The sequence below is a fragment of the Lipomyces tetrasporus genome, assembly GCF_029532465.1.
Source record: "Lipomyces tetrasporus strain NRRL Y-64009 chromosome Unknown POJ06scaffold_6, whole genome shotgun sequence".
NCBI classification, from domain to species: domain Eukaryota; kingdom Fungi; phylum Ascomycota; class Lipomycetes; order Lipomycetales; family Lipomycetaceae; genus Lipomyces; species Lipomyces tetrasporus.
In genome coordinates, this window is record NW_026611601.1 from 1136043 (window position 1) to 1149752 (window position 13710).

The window sequence follows — 13710 nt, forward strand, 5'->3', positions numbered from 1 at the left end:
CAGGACAGTGGTCTAAATCGGCCATCAGCCCTGTTCACTAGCCCTGCGCACAATGGCAGCACAAAAAGGGATTAGCAGCCAACATTGGCAGCAATCCCGGTGCAAAGTTTAACCCTACTTGACCGCTAGAACCAAGACATCGATCCCCGAGAGGAAACAGCGGAAGATGCTCAGCGCTTTATACTTATATGTACTCATATATACTTAGCATCGTGTAGCTCTAGGATCCAGTTACTACTTAGATTAGTGCCAGTTGGAAAGCGGGACCCACCAATTGTCGACACGAGCTGCGAAACTGATTAACAAGAACTTCCGTCATCATGGCTGGATCAGCGCGACGCAAACTCCTCCTCATGGTATGTCTGTTATAGCAATTCACTGAGCATAGTAGCTGTTCTAACTTGCGCACTGTGCGTAGGGCAGAAGTGGCTCGGGGAAATCGTCTATGAGAAGCATAATATTCAGGTAACAGCACTATGTTGGTCAGTCAAGGCTCTCGCAATCGCTAATGGGGTTTGTAGTAACTATTCTGCATTCGATACACGGCGGTTAGGTGCCACTATTGATGTCGAGCATTCACATCTGCGATTCTTGGGAAATATGACTCTTAATTTGTGGGATTGCGGGGGGTGCGTGTTAGAATTGCATACCCAATAATCTTCTACTCTAACAATTCATACAGACAAGACGCATATATGGACAACTACTTTTCTACTCAGCGTGATAATATTTTTCGCATGGTCGAGGCCCTGATATTTGTTTTCGATGTTGAATCAAAGGAACTACGGAAAGATATCGAGACATTCGTCTTGTGTCTACGCAATTTATACGAGTTTTCACCTGCGGCCAAGATCTTTGCTTTAGTCCACAAGATGGATTTGGTAGTTGTGGAGAAGAGACAAGATGTTTATCGTGCCTTGATGAAGAGCCTAGAAGACACTTCTGCCATGTTTTCTTTCAAGGTTCAGGGGTTTGCAACTACTATCTGGGACGAATCATTATATAAGGTATGCGTCAGATACATGTGATATTTGAACCCGCTGGGACTAATCAGCGGTCTAGGCATGGTCAAGCATAGTCTGCACACTTATTCCCAATGTCACTGTGTTTCAAAGGCATCTGCAAACATTTGCGGACATATCTGAAGCAGATGAAGTCATTTTGTTCGAAAAGACAACGTTTTTGGTTATCTCCCACGTAACTAACGTCTCTTCTCCTGGCTTCAGGTCAGATTCAACAAGATTCGAGAAAATTAGTAATATAATCAAACAGTACAAGCAAAGCTGCAGCAAACTACGAGCACAGTTCCAATCATTGTCCCTCCGTGGAAGTGACTGCACCGCATACCTGGACACAATGACGGCAAATACAATGATCATGGTCATCATGTCGAACAAGACAGATAGTCGGGGTTCGACTGATCTATTAGGCAACAGTGACACTAATGCTGATGGCGATGACTCCTTTGCGGGCGAAGCAGAGAACAATATCATTTTGGCGAATATCAAAATTGCGCGAAAGATGTTCGAGAAGATCGAGATGATGAATCCCGACGAGCGATAGGGGTCATTCTTTGTACTCAAGTTGGAAATATTAAGTCCAAGTTACAGCACTGATTTGCTTCGGGTCGGAGTTTGTGTAAGAATGATTGCACCGGTTAAGTGCACGGTAACTGATATCTATCTCAAGTGTTAATTTGCATAGCGCTTTTCTCTATCAAACCTCATCCACTCCTAGCATGTGCCATACATGATCGTAGTTATTACTTTGTCTGATCCACCGATTGAAAATTACGGGATCTTAAGATCACTATAACTATCATGACGATATTTACAAAATTATCACCAAAAAGCCAATGCAACAACTGAGAGTGAAAATGCCACAAAAATGTACGATACATCATTCCATACCATGCGTGTAACAAGCAAACTATTGCATATTATTCAACTTCTTAAATTCGTCCCAGGCTCTATTAAGAGACACAAACACGCCTTGTGCAATCATTTTCTGCTCCGTTGTAGAACTTGCAGCAACTTTATCTGGATGGGTCTTTGCAACTGCCTTCATGTAGTTTATCTTAACCTTTTTTGGAATTACCAAATCAGCCATGCTAACCTTTGTCCACCTAGCCTCGGGCCACAATATTGTATCCAGAGATCCTATCAATGCGCGGATATTGTCTTCCTTTCCTGAACGCCAAGCAGCCAGCTTCTGTTCAACTGTATCGTGCAGTGCAAATTTCTCCGCATCCTGCGCCTCAGCCTCGTCATTCATTTTCTGCAGTCGCTTCAATGCCACCTGAGCTGCAACGCTATTCTCTACACTTGTTGATTTCCGAGAAGTGGCCGAAGGTTCCGCCGGAGAGGCAGGTTTGGGCGTGGAGCTTGCACTGCCCGCAGCTGAAGGTGATGCGGACTTTGGTTTTGGATTCAGAATGCTCTCACATCGACGTTTTCCATCGATAGCTACTTTACCACCTTTTCCAGTTTGAACCAATTCCTCCCATGCATCGCGAGCTTCTCTAAACCTCTCGAGTTGTTCTAATGCCTCGGACTTGCGCTGAAGCAACTTCGCCCAAATTTCAACCAGATTCTTCCCTGATTCATACTCCTCATCGACGCCCCTTGTTGCACCGATAATGGTCAATCCTTCCTCGGCGTCCGTCAGCGCGGACTTTATATTTCCCAACTTCAGTAAGCATGCCGCGCGGTTTGATAATAGTACAGTTCTCAGAAGATGCGGAGATGGAGTCAAATTAAGTGATTTAGAATAAGATTCGTTCGCCTGCGTGAAGTCACCACGCTTGAATGCTTCTGTCCCTTGTATCCGTAATATTGTAATTTCGTCCATTTGAACTGAAGATATGTCAACTTTAGATCTCTTCGGTCGTGGAGGTCGTTTAGGTGACGGAGGACGAGGTGCTTGAACAGGCCACGCAGATGCACGAGAAGTGAATGTGGATGATACTGGCTGGCGACTGGGCATTGTATGAGCGTTAATCGAAGGTTGCTCTGGACCTCGTGGCGCCTCGTGTCTAAAGGAGCTTTGCCGCAATGGCATGACTAGGCTTCCAGGTTGCGATAAAGCTGATGCCGGCCGAGCTGGCTTTGGTGGAGGAGAAGGTGTCGGTCGCCTATAAGGATTTTCCTGTTCCATTAGCTTTGCTTCTAGTGTGGCTGCAACGTCACGCCGCCCATGACTCCTGTCTTCCGGCATTGGTGACTCTAAATCCACTTCTTGCGCATCATGGTCATATCTATATCTATGCTGATTTCGCATCCATCGCGGATTTTCTTCCGCTAGTGCGCCAGAAAGACCACCTGCATTGTTGTATTCTTCGACAGCTCTCGCGACTCTGTTCTTGCCCTGCTTCCATAACACTTCAGCCCTGCTTCGCAATTGGGATGAGAAACCCGACGCCAATCTTCCAAGGTCCTGAGCGGTATTCTGACCAGACAATTGTGGAATTTTGAAACCCAGTGGCGGCTTCGAGACATTGATTGAGGTAGTACCATCGCTATAGACCGACGGCATTTCTTGCCATTCTTCATTGTCTTCAAAACTTTTGTTGTCTGTATCTTCAACAAACTGTTGTCCTCTGCGTCTGCGGTCGTCTGGATGGGGTGCCAGGACATCGTCAAGAGCACGTTCGCTGAACGGCGACGCGCTGAGCCGATTTTGGGAAGATTGTTGTTGCCGTCGTTGCCTCTGTACTAGCTTAGCCTTCTCGTGCGCCTCCTGCAACAGAATATCGACAGCCTGTTGAACATTCAAGCCATCGTCTGTCATTGCTAATGCACGTCGCGCGTGGTCCACACTGAAGCCCATTTCAACCAATTCAGACACGTACGGACCTCTTGGATCCGGTTCGAAAGGTTTTCCTCCCTGCGGGAGAGGAGTCGATCTATCTGACGAGATTGCTGGTGATGCGATCGAACTGGGCGGAGAGGCTGGGTTAGACAATTGCGGTGGAGGGGTGGCTTTCGCAGATAGAGGAGCAGATTGCGGTACAGCCTTTGCCAACGGGCCAAGAATATCTTCATCATCGAGAAGATTGACGTACTCACTATTGGTAACAGTCGGACTAATAGGCGCTGCCGAAAACGACGGCAACCAAGTCGTCTGATCGGTGTCTGCAACTTATTGTCAATAAATTTCCATTCGGTGCAGAAAAATACAGCAACTCGCGAACGCCCAACCTTTATTGCTGCTATCTAGTACGTCAAAGCTAAGACCAGACGCCCAATCGGCATCCTTGGTATTTACTGGTGGGGGATTGAATAGCTGGTCCCGTGCCTTCTCTCGCTCATTGAGCCTTTTGTTTGCAGCTGACTGCTTCTTTGCTGTCGAGAATGACACCAACGAAGCAAATGAATCCTCTGCAGTCTTCTTCGGCACTATCACAGCGCCATTGCGTGCTATGTCCGGCGAGAATGTTTGACTAGACGACGTAGACGCCGAAGACGGTCGCGAAGATACAGAAGTCACTGCCTTGAATACCGGCAATGGCGTTGTGGTCGTTGTACCCGGTTTCGATGGCTGCGACGTGGACTGTGACGTAAAGGACAAATCTAGCAGGTCTTCCATTGTGTGCCATGCACGCCTCCGGCTGTGTGAGTGCTGTTGTCTGTCTATGTTGATGGTCGTCAAATCCCGAAATGTATCTGAGGACCCCACGCGTTGGAGATGCCTCATCTCGGACGTTATCCGCGCGCTGCATACCGGCACTATACCCTCAATTTGACAGTTAACATTTTGCAATTCAGCATAAGTGCCCAGTGGAGCATAATGCTATGCCATAGATTTATCAAAAAATGCCACCTTATCTTTACTTAGGCAATTCTGCTGCAAAACAAATTATTGATTTCGGCATCTGCAAGTCTTCACCAGCAATGTCATTTGTGCGGGGAACTGTAGTACATATAGCGTCGACAGCGTCGGCAGTATCACGGAGTGTATCAATAACCTGTGGATTGTTACGTCGGTCCGTCGTACCAAGTGTTGTGAGTCACCCGTCGTCAAAATTACAACCAGGCAGCAATCAACTCCAATTCGTGCGTCATGCTACTAAGAAGGCGGCATCATCAAGAACGAATGACTATAACTCAAAGGGAAAGCGACTGGGCTTGAAAAAAGCGGAGGGTTTGTGATATTTGTTGGGTGTTTGCAGGTCAAAATTCGGCTAATGATATCCGAGGTTCCGAAGTGAAAACTGGGCAGATTATTTTCCGGCAAAGAGGGACGAAGTGGTTCCCAGGCGAGAATGTGTGTTGAAATTTCCTTGGCTATGTAACTAGGACCTCCTAACCCTTATTAGGCCAATATCGGACGAGACCATACGATCTTTGCTGTGGAACCAGGATTTGTTCGTTACTACAGAGACCCTTTCCATCCTGAACGAAGTCTCATCGGAGTCGCGCTGTACCCGGATATGAGATTACCTACATCGCACTGGCAACCACGCTTGAGGCGTTTCGGTCGTCTGCCTATTTCAGATACTGTGGAGGCAGACAAGCAGAGGACTCGCATAAGCAGGAAGGAGTACTATGGTTGGCTCAAGAAAGAAGAGCACATGGCAGAACGAATGGCTGGTAAGAGAAAGGAGTAAGAGAGCCAGATTAGTACGCATGATCTGGATCTGTCCATATGGATTTCTTGACTGTATACATGCATAGAGTGTAGCTGATGTATCTGTATATTACCACACCGTTTTTGCGTACAGCCATTAGACCCGTACTTCATAACTATCGTACACTAGACCTGGATAGGCGACGCACACATGGCACGTATTCCAATGGTAGGAAATTGATACAAAATTCGCACATAAAGAACGAGTCAAAATATGAACACCAAACGCTAGCGTTCCCTAATATTTGCCGCGCTCTTCTTTGATCGCCGTTCAGCAGCTCGAGCCAACTTTTCCACCCGGCCTACCATCTCACCCAAGCATTGTAGCTCCTCTTGAGATCCAGCTGGCCCAGGATGCATCTGATTGCCTCCGTACAGCGCGGCGTGTATATCATTCGCAAAATGCATATAACGTTCCTCGGACTGTAGATGAGAGTTCAATAACATTACCCGTTCCGGAAGCTTGGACAGTGGCGTCGAGAATTGAAGCAATACGTTCTAGAAGGAACTTTCAGCATTTTTTCAAGGCAATGAATGCAAAAGAACTCACATACCTTAATCAGATTTCCAAGTTCTGAAACTCCTAAGCTGTCAACCTGATCCATTTGCAGTCTGTAATACAGTTTATCATGCGTAAACGCAGTGACTCTTCGCGCATCTACAATCCCGTTAAAATGGATCATTAATCGAGGTCACAAATAACAGTACACACCCGGCATGGCACTCGGTCCTAGGATTTTGGCATTGCCTTTTAATATTGCAATCTCTTTCTCAGCCTCCCCAAGTAACTTTTCGAGCTCTTCAATAACTTCTGCCGCGGTTGCTCGCTCGTAGCTTTTAGATCTATGGGAATGAAGCGTGCTTCCACGTTCATTTCCAGCCGAGATAGGTTTTTTTGCCGACGACGATAGATTGCGCGCTCCAGAAATCACAGAGACCGACGGTTCAGCTGCACGCAACAAACTAGTGGTTGGCGGGGCAACAGATTTGCTCTGTCTTAGGTCACTAATGTCAAGCGCAGCTGCTTTAGATTCTATATGAGAATGCCTCTGGGAACTAGTGCCCTCGTCCTTCTTAGATAGCTCACTTACTAAACTCCTCAGGTCAGCAATCTCAGACTTCGCCTGCTCCAGGTCATGCTCTAGTTTTAGCGAATGACTCAGCGAATCATTCAACGACTCCAGTAGTCGAACCTCGTCTGGATTACGTGCTCCTATCTCACGATATCTAGTGAAAGCACTTCTGTCGTCGTTATGACTTGCTGAGACTGTTGGGAGCAGCGAGGGTAGGAGTCGAACCGGAGACTTATCTACTATTTGACTTTGATGTGATCTGACTGGTTGAGGATGGACAACAGCAGGTTGTTCCGCATGATGTCCCAGCAGCGGAATGGTCGTAGGAACATCTTTAGATTGCTGTTCCTCGCTCTGACACTCCTCTCTTGATCGAGCTAGTTCAGCTATTCCCCGAAAGCTTACGTCTTCTGGGTGCGATATAGGAGAAGCAGTTACACTAGCATCTTCTAAGACCACGTGCCGCAGAAATTGAGAATTGGCTGAAGACTGCCCTCTCGGCCGTAAGGTTTGCGCAACTGGTGACTCGAGCTCATTCAATTGCTTAGGCGATGGTGGCTCAACGTACATGGTGTGTGACAGAGCTTGTTGTGCTTGCTGTTGAGCGTCTCGCCGCTGCAACTCTTCAATATATTTGCCTCTACTATCACACTCTTGCGATAGTCCACGAAGTTGTTTTAACAAGAAGATATAATCTTCACGCGTCAGTTGATCCTCATATCCAGATGCAGACGGAACTGAATGATCCTGTACTAAGGAGCGGTTACCTTTCTCCACTTGTGAGATATGCTCCTCAGGCTGCAGCTGCGATCTGTGCGATGTTGTGTCGCTCGATGGAGCTGGCGTTTGGGACATGTTGTCGACTTCAGAAACTCTAGGAGCCTCTTCGACTGACTGAGAGACGGCATTGTTTACAGGCTTCTCATTGCCAGTAGGAGACGAGGATTGCCTTCGTGCACTCTCGTCCGAATATTGCCGAACGAGCTCACGAGGACTGCCAGTATCATCGACAAATGATGGATTAGACTATTCTTTATCAGTTTCAATTGCACGTAGCACCATACTGACTGGAACTCACGTCGGTTACTTTCTTGGACACCGATCGATTCTTCCACCCACTCATGCTACTGCTATAAATCAACGAGTCACTCAGCGGCGTAGAAATTCTCGAGGGGGAATCCAACAGGCTCCGCACAGATGTCGGCGACGGATGGTTTAGATTGAACTTATCCAGCAACTTTGCGAGACGCGTGATATGGTTCAACTGATGAGGGAGCTCAAGAGTGTCTAAGATACTGTCAGACGACGTGTCCTTGCGAATCTACCATACTCAGAATGATACGTACCATCTTCCTCTGAGAGCCTACTTAATTCGATCGCGTGCTTAAGTGATGGGGGACTATCTGATGCCCAGCGGTAGACAGTCGACTGCGTGTTCTCCAACACCGACGGAACCGAGAACCCGTTGTTAGCTTCTGGCGACGCAACCATATTCTTAATTTCGGATCTTTACGCCTCGTATGCAAAACTACAAATTCAAGCTCAAAGGATATCAAGCGTAAACGCCTATGGCGTTTAGCGCAGTTCGGTGGCAGATTTGGTAGGTCAAACGAGGCGATGCTTTGTTTTTGTTTACGCGTTGTTGAATTGCACCAGTTCAATAAATCGGTAAGACTAAGGGGGTTGTGGTGCCAAAGCGTGAGCTTAACTTTAATTGCAAACTCGTTGATGCCAGCAAGCAATTCTCTGGATAAGTGATCCCAACGATAATTGTATTCTGTATCTAGCAAACCTGCAACCCAGGATGTCTACTCCAACTCAGCCACCGAAGAAGCGTTCTCGGAAAGCGTCTGTTTCATCGGCAGCCAACACTCCAAGCAGACAATCTCATCCACCGTCACGAGCATCGCACTTAGAACACCCTCATCCATTAAGGCAAACTTCGTTTCCTAGAGATTTCTCGAGTGATGACAAACAAGAGGGGGATAGGTCAGAGGAAGGATACTTTGGAACCTTCATTGGAACTGGAGCAGAAAACGGCCAGAACGACGACGAGGTAGTCGAGGATGACGATTTTGATGTTACACGGCAGGCAATAAGGCGTGGCGGCAATGATGACGACGAGGACGACGACGAGGACGACGATGGAGGATTGTTTAACTTTTCATCGGTGGCGCTAAAGGTTGACAATAGCAAACGCAGCATAATGGGTTCAAAGCGGCCCCAGGATGCGGACGTCTACGACAAGGAAGATGGCGTAAGAGGAACTGCTGAAAATGCCGCTAAGGATGTTGATGTGTTTGGTCAATTGTTTCCAGATGCTGCAGAGTTTGGCGTCGATATTGATGAAGTAGACCTTAATAACATGGCTGCCGAATTACCTGATAATTTACACGACGTCGAGAATCTGGTCTCAATCAACCAAGGCGCAAATCAAACTCAAAAGAAACGACGGATATTTGGTCCAGGCATGAGCCAAGAACAGGTCAAGTGAGTGATTCTATAGCAGTTCATAATATCAAGGCTAATCATCATAGATTGCTCATAGCGTCTTTTACCGATGATCAAATGGAGCGTTACGAAACATTTCGACGAGCCAATATCAGCAGAGGTGGTGTTAAAAAGCTTGCCAATGCAGTTCTCAACCAATCTATTGCAAACAACGTTGCCGTTGCAATCTCAGGATTTTCAAAAGTCTTCTTGGGAGAGGTTATTGAGCGCGCTTTGGACGTGCAGCGGCGCATGGATCCGCCATATCCTTTGAATCCCTATGCATCTCAGAAGCCATTGTTACCGGAGCACATTCGAGAGGCCTGGAGATTATATAAGCAGGAGACTGCATTAGTACCTGCTGCTCATTGGCGTCGTGCGGGAGGTCAAGGCGATGGCAGAATGTTTCGATGATGAGGATGAAAATGCATATAGTTTCGCAATGGCTTTGGTTTCTTTGGAGTTTCGCTTATTTACCTGTACTATATGTTTCGACTACATATATTAATAATATGTCCTAGCAATCTTTAGATCGCACTTAGAACTATTTATGAATTTCCTTCCGCAACTAAACTACAAGCTAAATTTGATTGAGCTCACAAGTTCTAGCCTATAACAACAGAACACAACCTCAATTAATCATAGAGATACCAAATACATGCTTCGGAACCTGGAATTGGCGTGCCATTATGAACCCAGACGATGGCCACTGCCATAGAAGCCGCCTTTAGACGGATTGGGCGAAACATAGTCTTCTGTCATGCGGCGCTCGACACGAACATCCACGTGCTGTCCAGGATTTACATTTAGAAGATGCAATGGAGCGCGACTATTTAAACACATTAGCTTCATGCAGCACACATGTCACACATGTAACTCGTACCCGCTATTGATGGCTCGCAGTATTTCCTGGTTGGCGGGATCATCGTATCTCAACAAAGCACCATTCTCGACGCTAAAGCCGTCACGCCAAAATGTAAGTGTTCTAGTAACAGGTGATGCATCAGGCTGTGCTGTGTTTGAACTAGAGTCCGCAATTGTTCGCGACTCAACGATATCACTTCCAAGGACATGGCCTATGTCGACGTCAGTACTTAGAGTTTAAACGGGCATGCGGTCAATATACCAGCACCAGTGAATCTGCTTTGCGTCGGTTGCGCACGTGCAGGAGGCTCCTCTTGGCCACCACTAGGAACAGTTAATTCATCGTTGCCATTATCAACGGCTATTACTGCCACACTCACAGCTCAGCCCTCCGCAAAAGATCGCGAACAAGTCTGTGACGGTCGCTGTCAGGGTTCTGCACAGCCAATCCTGACTTCTCGCCACCAGTAAAGAGATCCTCAGGCTGCCGTCGTCTGAACGCATTTCCAAAACTCGATCCTTCGTCATCTGAGCCGGGCTGTGCTGAAGGAGAGCGCGATCCGAACGGAGAACCACTGGGACCGTTGTCGTTGTTGAGATCCGCCAAAGTTCTCACGCGACCCGACGACTCACCAGGGTGTTTTGACTTATCTTGAGACATACTTGATGCTCCGCCACTGTAATAAGAGCCTATATTAGTAGAAATTCCCAAAAGCTTGGTTTGCCGTGGTGCCGTTTGTATTGCGCTGTCTCATTGGCGACGGCGTCAGAACACCACGACGGACGAGAACCACCGCAGCAAACCACAAATCCAAATCCGAAAAACATCATACCCTAAAATATGACCGCCAGTGGACGATGCGAAAGTACTCGCTGGAATGCTAGTTTCTTCTTCGTCAAAGTCTTTGTCGAAGTCTTCTGGCCCTTGGGATGCGGAAGAGTGGAAGGCAGCAGAAGGATTGCCAGTGTCAGCGGCGGAAAAGAATGCGTCGACAGCAGCCTAACGCACACAATATTTTGATTAGAATCACGTCTTAATTGTCAATATAAGTATGATCCGACAAACACACAATTGCACTAAGCAAACAAAAATAAGAGAGAAATACCGCCAATACTCTTTCAAACGACCAAAAAAGACGCCAATGTTGTGGCCAGGTAATTACCAACCAAATATTCAATGAACGACTTACATCCAAGTCCCAACTCACACTCTCCAAAAACGCGCCAGCTTCTTCAGGCGAGGCCTGGGTCAGCTCCATAAATTGCAGTTTCAAAGTATCATGTTCACCGGAGTCCGACATCTTCAATATCGAGATAAAAGCTAGATCAATGCCGCGATAGGCTTGAAAGTCGCAGTGACCGATTGAACATACTACTATGACGTCCGACCGCTCCATTACGTTCCACGTGATTGCACGTGACTTCAGGTGGAATTCGTAACACGTAGCTTCGAAACGACAACGATCCTCTAAAAATTAATCGGTTTAACAGAGTGTATCCCACCGCAATTGAACTCTGGCTGCTTTAAGCTAGAGAGATAGTTTAGACAGAGTTGAGATATGAAGCTCCTTCTCTTGGCCGCGGTGCTACTGCAAGCACCGCTACTTGTTCGAGCGCAATTTGATTTCTTCGAGCATATGTTTGAGGGTACGGGAGGTAGTGGACGGGGAGAAGACTACACACAAGGCAGTCCGATGTGGTATGAGCAAAATTATGAAAATGGCAGGTGCAAGTTCAATTCTATAGTTCTATTTCTAGTTTAGCGTCTAATGATTGATCAGTCCAATGCAACGATTACGTGTGTCAAGATACACTCGCCTGCGTGAAGAAGCCATTGGATTGTCCGTGCCTCTTCCCCGATTCCGAAGAGAAATGTATATTACCAGATAAAAGAAGTTACGTCTGCATATCAAAGGTCGGCAGGGGGTGCTCATTTGTGGAAAAAGCTTGGAAAGGAGAGATTTAGTTGCGTATGATGTCAACGGTTTCTGTCGTTAAATCTTTAATGGCACAGTGTATCATTGGACGCAGTGCGTTTGTACGAATAGCTAGAAAATATCTAATGATCAAAGTTGATGATGACAGTAATCCAGAAGTAAGATAAAGGCAATTTCACTGAAAGCAAACTCCCAACACCGACCATGCGATAAATGTACAAGGTATCATAATATGAGATTTCTCAGTCACGATTTCTGCTCGGAATCCAACGCCTTAGTACAACCTCCCTCACTTCATACATCTTCAGTAACTCCTCGACAGTGTGCCACTTGTCGATGCAATCCGGAACCTTAACGTAGCACAGAACCATAGTCTTTTTGACACCGCCCACAACGCGATTCACACCGGAACTCCAATACCAGTCCCTACGCATAAGCTGATTCTTGGATTCATTGCTGTAAAGGGGAATAACAATCACACCAAACTCAGCGTGGGAAAATGGCGGTCCGCGTCTATACAGAAGATAGTCCACTCCAAATTTCACTCCGTTGCGAACACACCAGCCATGTGATCTATAGTGATGGTAGACCACGTAATTGACAATAAACGAGTTGTCAGGACTCCAATCTGGCATCAGAAGGCCCAGTAAATACGGAACAGTCACCAGATCCTAGTTACAGTTAGACAGAGCCACTGATTGCGCAGAGAAAGAAAAGTAAAACATACCCCCGTTCTATCGTCATATATGTCGATAATGTCCAGAGCATAAGCAAGGAAAAATGCTTCCTGGAAAGTCAATTGCAGTTTCTCCAGTTGTCGTACGTTGCCTTCAGAATCCCTCAGTGCAAGGTCTTCTACTCGCGTAGGTTTTTGTCTGCGAGGTTCCTCGTTGGCCTCCACTTTCTCCGAGTCAGCAGGATTAGAGAGAACACCTTGTTCAGCTAACGCTCGAGCATTCTTAAATCTCTTGCGAGCCGCCCTACGACGCGCGGTTACCTCTTCAGGAGCCACGATTTCGGTCTCGCCAGAAGCCTCCTGCAAACGCTTCGCCGTTCGCAGCGCCCACGTGGGATCGCTGCGGCTCTGCGTTCCTTTTCCAAAGAACCCAGCTTTCCATAATTCCTGCATGTCTTCATACGAATCCACAGCTATACTCGAAACATAGGAACTGACAGAGTCTGTATATAGTTCCAAATACGCTGTAAGCCTCCGTCGACGCTTAAACCCCCATAAGAAAGGGACAAACACTAACTGATACACGTAGTATGCGACCGAGATTGGATTATGCGGTACCAGGGGTGGTAGAGCAACTACCTCGACAGGAAGAGGGGAGTGGTAGATTGCATTCAAATTGCGTTTCTTCATCCCGAAATCAATAACACCCTATCGATGTTAGCCCACCATTCAAACTCAATATCAGTTCATATTGCTAATTGATTATATTGTCTCAGATACCGTTGTAGTCTATTGAGAAATCATATCCTCCACCTCGTTAAGAGTCAAGATACAAGAAAAAATCATCATCGAAAAAAACCGCCATGTTCCATATATTGAACGTCACCGAAAAATAGAGAGCAAAACCAACTAACCTATCAAGCGGTGATCCAACTCATAGAATATTGACCCATATAAACTATGAGTCGCTTTAATCGCACCCGACAAATATTCCCCCGGAGTGAGAGCAGTTAAGAGAGAGAGTGCCGAGCAAAACTTTTCT

At 46.6% G+C, this 13710-nt stretch overlaps 8 protein-coding genes across 8 annotated transcripts; 4 read left to right on the forward strand and 4 right to left on the reverse strand.

Annotated features, from left to right (window-relative positions):
* Window positions 1-113: 113 nt before the first annotated feature.
* Window positions 114-1746, forward strand: POJ06DRAFT_120601 (Gtr1/RagA G protein conserved region-domain-containing protein). Its single transcript, XM_056184243.1, has 5 exons — window positions 114-356; window positions 419-465; window positions 522-629; window positions 683-1007; window positions 1063-1746. Exons 1-5 carry the CDS (start codon window positions 321-323, stop codon window positions 1561-1563), a joined length of 1017 nt encoding a protein of 338 aa, XP_056043411.1. The 5' UTR covers window positions 114-320; the 3' UTR covers window positions 1564-1746.
* A 183-nt stretch (window positions 1747-1929) lies between these two features.
* Window positions 1930-4587, reverse strand: POJ06DRAFT_282018 (uncharacterized protein; the record flags this gene model as incomplete). Its single annotated transcript, XM_056189988.1, has 3 exons — window positions 1930-3562; window positions 3590-4133; window positions 4200-4587. The coding sequence occupies 3 exons, from the start codon at window positions 4585-4587 to the stop codon at window positions 1930-1932; spliced, it is 2565 nt and encodes an 854-aa protein (XP_056043412.1).
* Window positions 4588-4892: 305 nt separating this feature from the next.
* POJ06DRAFT_268843 (ribosomal L27 protein-domain-containing protein) lies at window positions 4893-5608 on the forward strand (the record flags this gene model as incomplete). The annotated part of the gene is made up of 3 exons (XM_056189333.1): window positions 4893-5142; window positions 5198-5265; window positions 5318-5608. The coding sequence occupies 3 exons, from the start codon at window positions 4893-4895 to the stop codon at window positions 5606-5608; spliced, it is 609 nt and encodes a 202-aa protein (XP_056043413.1).
* A 470-nt stretch (window positions 5609-6078) lies between these two features.
* On the reverse strand, window positions 6079-8322 carry POJ06DRAFT_120607 (uncharacterized protein). Its single transcript, XM_056184244.1, has 4 exons — window positions 8048-8322; window positions 7780-7988; window positions 6183-7727; window positions 6079-6126 (listed from the first exon to the last, which is right to left on the reverse strand). Exons 1-3 carry the CDS (start codon window positions 8190-8192, stop codon window positions 6321-6323), a joined length of 1761 nt encoding a protein of 586 aa, XP_056043414.1. The 5' UTR covers window positions 8193-8322; the 3' UTR covers window positions 6079-6126; window positions 6183-6320.
* A 583-nt stretch (window positions 8323-8905) lies between these two features.
* Window positions 8906-9675, forward strand: POJ06DRAFT_255015 (histone-fold-containing protein). Its single transcript, XM_056187843.1, has one exon. The coding sequence runs from the start codon at window positions 9270-9272 to the stop codon at window positions 9603-9605; it is 336 nt and encodes a 111-aa protein (XP_056043415.1). The 5' UTR covers window positions 8906-9269; the 3' UTR covers window positions 9606-9675.
* On the reverse strand, window positions 9676-11518 carry POJ06DRAFT_255019 (uncharacterized protein). The gene is made up of 6 exons (XM_056187844.1): window positions 11246-11518; window positions 10889-11055; window positions 10436-10732; window positions 10318-10379; window positions 10075-10267; window positions 9676-10020 (listed from the first exon to the last, which is right to left on the reverse strand). The coding sequence occupies exons 1-6, from the start codon at window positions 11450-11452 to the stop codon at window positions 9879-9881; spliced, it is 1068 nt and encodes a 355-aa protein (XP_056043416.1). The 5' UTR covers window positions 11453-11518; the 3' UTR covers window positions 9676-9878.
* POJ06DRAFT_255028 (uncharacterized protein) lies at window positions 11519-12128 on the forward strand. The gene is made up of 2 exons (XM_056187845.1): window positions 11519-11777; window positions 11837-12128. Exons 1-2 carry the CDS (start codon window positions 11615-11617, stop codon window positions 12019-12021), a joined length of 348 nt encoding a protein of 115 aa, XP_056043417.1. The 5' UTR covers window positions 11519-11614; the 3' UTR covers window positions 12022-12128.
* Window positions 12129-13669, reverse strand: POJ06DRAFT_276274 (SEN2 subunit of the tRNA splicing endonuclease-like protein). The gene is made up of 3 exons (XM_056189678.1): window positions 13449-13669; window positions 12720-13376; window positions 12129-12663 (listed from the first exon to the last, which is right to left on the reverse strand). The coding sequence occupies exons 2-3, from the start codon at window positions 13356-13358 to the stop codon at window positions 12235-12237; spliced, it is 1068 nt and encodes a 355-aa protein (XP_056043418.1). The 5' UTR covers window positions 13359-13376; window positions 13449-13669; the 3' UTR covers window positions 12129-12234.
* Window positions 13670-13710: the final 41 nt, after the last annotated feature.

Coding starts and splice junctions, on each gene's coding strand:
- POJ06DRAFT_120601 (XM_056184243.1), top strand. CDS start 321: ATGGCTGGATCAGCGCGACGCAAACTCCTCCTCATG. Junction 357..418: donor GACGCAAACTCCTCCTCATG/GTATGTCTGTTA, acceptor CACTGTGCGTAG/GGCAGAAGTGGCTCGGGGAA. Junction 1,008..1,062: donor GGGACGAATCATTATATAAG/GTATGCGTCAGA, acceptor TCAGCGGTCTAG/GCATGGTCAAGCATAGTCTG.
- POJ06DRAFT_120607 (XM_056184244.1), bottom strand. CDS start 8,192: ATGGTTGCGTCGCCAGAAGCTAACAACGGGTTCTCGGTTCCGTCGGTG. Junction 7,989..8,047: donor TAGGCTCTCAGAGGAAGATG/GTACGTATCATT, acceptor ACAGTATCTTAG/ACACTCTTGAGCTCCCTCAT. Junction 7,728..7,779: donor TGTCCAAGAAAGTAACCGAC/GTGAGTTCCAGT, acceptor GATAAAGAATAG/TCTAATCCATCATTTGTCGA.
- POJ06DRAFT_255015 (XM_056187843.1), top strand. CDS start 9,270: ATGGAGCGTTACGAAACATTTCGACGAGCCAATATCAGCAGAGGTGGT.
- POJ06DRAFT_255019 (XM_056187844.1), bottom strand. CDS start 11,452: ATGGAGCGGTCGGACGTCATAGTAGTATGTTCAATCGGTCACTGCGAC. Junction 11,056..11,245: donor GTGTGAGTTGGGACTTGGAT/GTAAGTCGTTCA, acceptor TGTGTGCGTTAG/GCTGCTGTCGACGCATTCTT. Junction 10,021..10,074: donor CTGCGAGCCATCAATAGCGG/GTACGAGTTACA, acceptor GTGTTTAAATAG/TCGCGCTCCATTGCATCTTC.
- POJ06DRAFT_255028 (XM_056187845.1), top strand. CDS start 11,615: ATGAAGCTCCTTCTCTTGGCCGCGGTGCTACTGCAAGCACCGCTACTT. Junction 11,778..11,836: donor TGAGCAAAATTATGAAAATG/GCAGGTGCAAGT, acceptor ATGATTGATCAG/TCCAATGCAACGATTACGTG.
- POJ06DRAFT_276274 (XM_056189678.1), bottom strand. CDS start 13,358: ATGAAGAAACGCAATTTGAATGCAATCTACCACTCCCCTCTTCCTGTC. Junction 12,664..12,719: donor TATATGACGATAGAACGGGG/GTATGTTTTACT, acceptor AACTGTAACTAG/GATCTGGTGACTGTTCCGTA.